The sequence below is a fragment of the Ursus maritimus genome, unplaced genomic scaffold (assembly GCF_017311325.1).
Source record: "Ursus maritimus isolate PB19 unplaced genomic scaffold, ASM1731132v1 scaffold_3, whole genome shotgun sequence".
Lineage (NCBI taxonomy): Eukaryota > Metazoa > Chordata > Mammalia > Carnivora > Ursidae > Ursus > Ursus maritimus.
The window spans coordinates 52,497,219-52,503,218 of NW_024425563.1; the positions used below are offsets into that span (position 1 = coordinate 52,497,219).

A 6,000-nucleotide genomic window follows, 5' to 3' on the forward strand; every position below is an offset into this window, starting at 1 on the left:
AAGCTGAAATCAAGAGTTGAAATCAAGAGTCAGATGCCCAACCTACTGAACCAGCAGGGGCCCTTCTTATAAATGCTTTTAACCTAATACATAGCCATGCCTTACAGCCTTGTTCATACCGAATTTAAGTCTTATCCATAAATAAACCCAAGTGACTTCATAAGCGTGATCTCACTTTTTTTTCTCTCTTCCTAATACTCAGATTCTCAAGCATAATTATATCAATCTTCTAAACCTTTTAAACTCTGAGGTTCTGAACGGGTTATACCTACAATAAATGTACTTGTTGACAGCTTACGCTCTTTCATTTAATGTTTTCCAGAACGGAATGCAGACCCTGGTACCGACACAAATCCAGAGAAAGGTCAGAGGAACTTGAAAGCTGTCTATCTTCTGTTGCGAGACACTGATGTCAGTATAAGAATTCCAAGGAAGGCTGCATTCCTGCCCTTCCAAGCCCTACCGGATGGCAATCTGGATTCAGATGACCAAAAGCCATTCATATTTCATGTGAAATCCCTTCATCAGGTTCAGTTCAATAAAAATTTCTCGAGCTCCTGCTACAGAACAAGAAGTGCCCTAGGGACTTGGGGGATTGAAAACTCTCTTAGCATCTCCCTGATACAATCTAAAACCAAGTCAATTCAACAGGAGGAGAGGGAAACTGAGCTAGGGTACTGAAGCTGGGAGTGAGAAACCTTGGATGGTCCCAAGACAGTAACGACTAAGGAAGGAGAAGAGGCGTGAAACAGGGAGACTGGCAAATCATTAGTAATAAATATGTTGGTAATTATTCCTACCTTAAGCATTGGCCTTGGCAGGACTGAACTGATTATGGAGCTCTGATATCTAATCCAGTGTTTCCCGAAGTTTGGGGCACATTAGAATCACCTTGGGATCTTTCACTGCCACTGGGCTCCAACTCCATTCTCATTTAATTGGTATTAGGAGTAACCAGGGCGAGGGTAGTTTAGAAAGTTCCCCCAGGTGATTCTAATGTTCAGCAAAGTTTGAGAACCTCTGCTCTAGTCTGTAGAACCTGGTCATTTGGTACATCTTTCCTCAAAGCTCATCTGTGAACACACACTGAAAGGATGAGGTTAGACAGGAAGATCAGCAGCACCCCCCCCCAACCGCAGCAGCCTGCCTTTAATAAAATCCCCCGGATCCCACATTAAATTCCACTTTAAAAACGCCACATTGAAAAATCCTGCATTAAAAGTTTAAGTAACCTGGGTTGAGAGAGCTTTTCTCTGATTTGAGGGGAGAGAAAGAGGAATTTGAAAGCAATCATTTCAAAAACTTTGTTTCCATTACCTTTTCCCCATTATCTGACCTGAGTGACACAGTAACTAAGGGAAATCTGAAAAACTTACAATACTCATTTCCAAAGTGTCAGTTTGTCTCTAGTCAACATGAAATTTAAAACTATAGCTAAATACAAAAGCCTATTCAGTTCAAGCTTTTTTTTTTACTTCCATTATTTAGAAACAAAGACAAAAAGGGTGATCCTACAAATTACCATCCGTTGAATATTAGCACCAGCATAATCTCACTTCAGAAACAGTTATTGCATTCCACCTCCCTGGCTGAAGACATTACTGGCTTTTACATTTTTTTAAGAGTCAAAGCTTTTCTGAATAATTCCAAGTGTCATAGAGATAAATTAAAGATTCAAATATTAAAAACAGACTAGCACCTCATCTAGGAAAGCAGTGACATGTCCAAACGATGAGGCAGTCAACTCTCCAAATAAGACCGTTTGAGAAAAATCATTAACTCCAATGTTTTCGGTAATCTTCTTGACAATATAAACAAGTTTATGTTTTGCATCTTTTGGAATCTGAAACAAGAGCGAGATAATTAGTTTTACGTTCACAGGGTAGTTTCCATGTTAACAAACAGGATTTGCTGTATCTAACTTGCAGGGGGATTGCTGGAAAAAGAAAAAACCTGGCATCTTGCCTACCTTTATAAATAAGGTAGTTCTGCTGCTCTTCCCCCCCCTCTACAAAAGGTATACAGTTTTCTTTGTTCTTTTATAATGCTAATTTCATGCCATTATTGATGTGGAAATATCACCTATAAAGGGCATGTCAATTACCCAAGATCATTACATCCCATAACATCTCGTAATTAAAAACAAATATAACAAGAATTTAGAAGTTTTCTATCTCAGGAAAGGTTTATTCCTTTTTGCAATCTTTTTGTTGTTGTTGTTTGAAAATAAGCCAAACCGAAATGAAGACCAGGCACAGGAGGTTAACTTTTATTTCTATTCCCAAGATAAAGCGTTTAATGAAAATATTCTACCATTTCCACAACTACTGAGTTATTTCTTCAGATATAATCACTTAATTTGAGTAATACTAGAGTTAAGTGTCCTACCTCCTTGTTTGACAAATTGTTTATTTATAATTGGGAAAGTAGCAAAACAAAAAATTTCAAAACTCAAAATCCTAAGGCGAACTCCTGTTAGTCTCTTTCTTCTCTGGGATTCCAATTTCCAGCTAGCCCACATTTAGTGACGATAAAAAACACTTTTACAATATTACACGGAGGCACCCTACAACACTGAAAACTGTAAATCTTGTTCCAAACTTTTCACACTTAAAAAAAAAAAAAACAACTGAATACAAATGCTGTACTTGGGACACCTTAACCTTCAAGTGGAGGAGCAGTCTAAATTTTTAAAAATTCGAAAGAAAAGAAAGCAGAGCAAAGAAAAAGGGAAAAATACGGAAAGAAAAAAGATTGCCCCCCTCCACGGTTGGTAAATACCTCGTGTGCGCAGATTGCCTGGGCACTCCTTTTTTAAGGACTAAGTATTCTACTTGAGATAAAATGTGACAAGCAGTCAGACTGAGCACATGACAAATTATTCAGGCTCTGCGAAACATTTTTTAGGGACAGGGCCCCAGACCCCAGAGCACCTGAAACGTGAGTTATCCGGAACCGAGAACCCACCTTACACATAAGGCCCAGGCAGCTGAAGACAGCGCAGCTTTTCCTGCTTTATCCCGGTCGAACAACACGACCTTCTAGAACACTCAACTTAATTGCAAAGTGCGCGCACGTGGGGGATTTTGCAGACTCCAGGCCAAGAACTTCAAAGAAAGTTTTTTTAAAGAGCCCGAGTGCGTGCCCCACGGGAATCCAAAAAGCCGCGACTGGCCTGTCCCCGCTATGCAGAGCAGGCGGCGAGACCGGGTCTTTGCCTGTCGCCCCTTACCTCCCGGGAGACCGCGAGCGGCCCCGCGGCGGCGACGCTGAACACAAGGCAGGCGGGGCTAGGGCTCTCCAGGAACTCCCTCAGCACCTGCCGGTGGTCCTCGCTCTCCAAATACTGGCTCCATTTCTCTGCCTGGAGCCCCAGCAGCAGCTCCAGGCGGTCGCCGAGAAAGCGCACCCGCTCCTCTCGGGCGAAACTCCGTGCTCTTCTGGCCGCCGCCGCCTCCTCCTCCTCTTCCTCCTCTTCCTCCTCCAGCGCCATCACGCCCGCCACCTCCAGGCCAGCGCCCGGGGTTAGGCGAAAGGCCTGGACTTCTGGGAAGCCGCTCGCTTCCCGGGCTGCCATCCCGCACGTCCGAGGGGGATGCGGGACCGGTCGGCTCCAAGCGCTCGCCCCTGCCCAGCCTGGGGTGGGCGAGGACACCTCTTCCCTCCCGCACGCGTCGCGAGAGGCTCGCACCTCCTCGGGCGATTGCAAGCAGCGTGGCCGCTCGCCCCCACCTGCCGCTACTTGGCTTGAGGGTGTTGCTCGCAGTGCGAGTCCCGCGGGCTGAGGCGCTGGCAGGAGAGCAGCTGCGCGTCCCGTTTCCCGGGAGACGGCGACCCGCCCCAGCCCTCTGGGGGCGGAGTCAGCGTCGGGGGTGGGACCTTCGGACTCCGGGCACCGAACCCGGCGGGAGAAAGGGCGTGTTCTCTGCGGGTCTGAGCCGCTGGGTGGGCCGCCGCTTTTGCCCTCCGGCTGTTTGACCTGCTGGATGTTCCGTGGGGCTCCCAGCAAGCCCAGCACCGATTAATCATGGTTTAAGAGGCGCTGTCCAGTGCCGAGCTCCATGCTAAATCGTCCACCTTGATTATTTCATATAAACCCTAAAAAGTCAGGGCTCCGACTGGTCAGTTTGTTTTATGGGCAAGGGAACTGAGTCACAAAGCGGCTGCGTAACGAGGAGAAAGTGGAACAGGAATTCAGGCCCCGCGCTGCGGGCTTTTATTCACCTTGCTGAAAGTTGTTCAAATACTACCAGAAAAGAGCTAACCCTGGCAATGCAACTTTCCTAGTTGTGGAAATATAAGATCTAGGTATTCGAAGTCCTGATTCCGATCTTCACCGGACACTTACTAGAATGTTAACGCGCCCAATAAGAAAATGCACAGCGCGCTTTGTACACTACAAAGTAGTACTTAGAATCACCACCCAATCCAAGAGTAAAAGGTCTGGAGAGACACGTTCCGAATTAAAGACAGTCTCCATGATTTTGCGATGGAATTTCAGTATGGTCTTTTAATGACATCTGTTGAGACTATTAAGGAAATTCTGATGACTGAAGTAGCCAGGATTTTGAAGGAGATTCCTCGAACTAAACTTTTTTTAATGGGTCCCCTTGACTTGTTCATTTCAAAATAAAGACTTCAAACTGCAATTCTCTCAAAGTAGCTCTGAAGGAGTGTTGCCCTCAATAATCCATTATAATAACTGATTATTGATAAATAGTTGTTTCTAGCAATATTTGGAGCCTCGATAATTTCTCTTTTTTGGGATTTGAGTCTGATGATAATCTGTAAGCTTTTCTAATGACATGATCAGATTCTTGAATTAACATAGGCTCCTGGGAAGCCTTTATAACAACTTCAGGCCATCAGGGGTGCTGGGTATGGGCCACAGCAATCCTTGACCCTTCAGTGGCTAGGGTGCAAGTCTGGGAATCACTGCAAAACACCTTACAATGGGCTTCTTCATCTCCCCTCTCACTCCTACATTCCAGCTTTGCATCCCCTACCCCAGAGAATCAAATTCTGTAAATAAGAGTTAACAAATTAAAAATGAAAACCCGCTTTCACATTCAGGGGGGGAAAAACCGATAATAGGGCTAATATTAAAGTACAATTTTCAAAAAGTTAAATATGTAACTCAAAATACAGAATGAAGACATGTCAAAGATATATTCAACTCATTATTGAGGAAAGAAAATGGTGAAGTTGTTTCACAAGGAATTAGAGAAAAAGATTTCTTGTCTGTGGAGGAAGACTGTTAGAATAGATTACTAGGTTAGATACAATACTCTTTAATGTCTTTCAGAACACTATAACATTAACTTTTGTTTGGGGCCTTTTTAAAAAAACATTTGATTTTAGAAATAATTCAAATCTTTAATAAACAAAAATCTATAAATAAAAATGTAACTTCATAGAGTTCAGATCTGTAATCAGTAGTAAATAATGAGTCAATGATCTCAGGGTCCTGAGATCAAGCCCCACAGGGCTCCACAGAGTCTGCTTGAGATTCTCTCTCCCTCTCCCTCAAATAAACAAATAAATCTTAAAAAAAAAAATGAGTCAAAAGAGGTCCATTTCCCTAGATAATTAAGTAATCTTTTGGTTAAATGATGTTCCAATGCGACACTGAAAAGACAGGCTACCTTTTCTTTACCTTTTTCCCAAGTTTTGAATAATTTTTCTTAATAGCTAACATTTATTAAATACCAACCCGTCAAGGGCTATGTACTGTGCTGAGTTCATTTATTTGCTTCACAAATATTTACTGAATGATTTCTTTTTTTTTTTAAGATTTTATTTATTTATTTGACAGAGATAGAGACAGCCAGCGAGAGAGGGAACCCAATCAGGGGGAGTGGGAGAGGAAGAAGCAGGCCCATAGCAGAGGAGCCTGATGTGGGGCTCGATCCCACAATGCTGGGATCACGCCCTGAGCCGAAGGCAGACGCTTAACCGCTGTGCCACCCAGGCGTCCCTACTGAATGCTTTCTAAGTGCT

At 43.6% G+C, this 6,000-nt stretch overlaps 1 protein-coding gene across 1 annotated transcript in view; it reads right to left on the reverse strand.

Annotated features, from left to right (window-relative positions):
• Positions 1 to 4,383, reverse strand: part of DNAH11 (dynein axonemal heavy chain 11) — a 312,391-nt gene extending 308,008 nt beyond the window's left edge. Inside the window, exons 1-2 of the mRNA XM_040644201.1 lie at positions 3,233 to 4,383; positions 1,700 to 1,843 (exon numbers count right to left, since the gene is read on the reverse strand). Coding sequence (XP_040500135.1) covers positions 1,700 to 1,843; positions 3,233 to 3,577 — 489 coding nt within the window. The 5' untranslated portion in view covers positions 3,578 to 4,383. The remainder of the gene's footprint in view (positions 1 to 1,699; positions 1,844 to 3,232) is intronic.
• Positions 4,384 to 6,000: the final 1,617 nt, after the last annotated feature.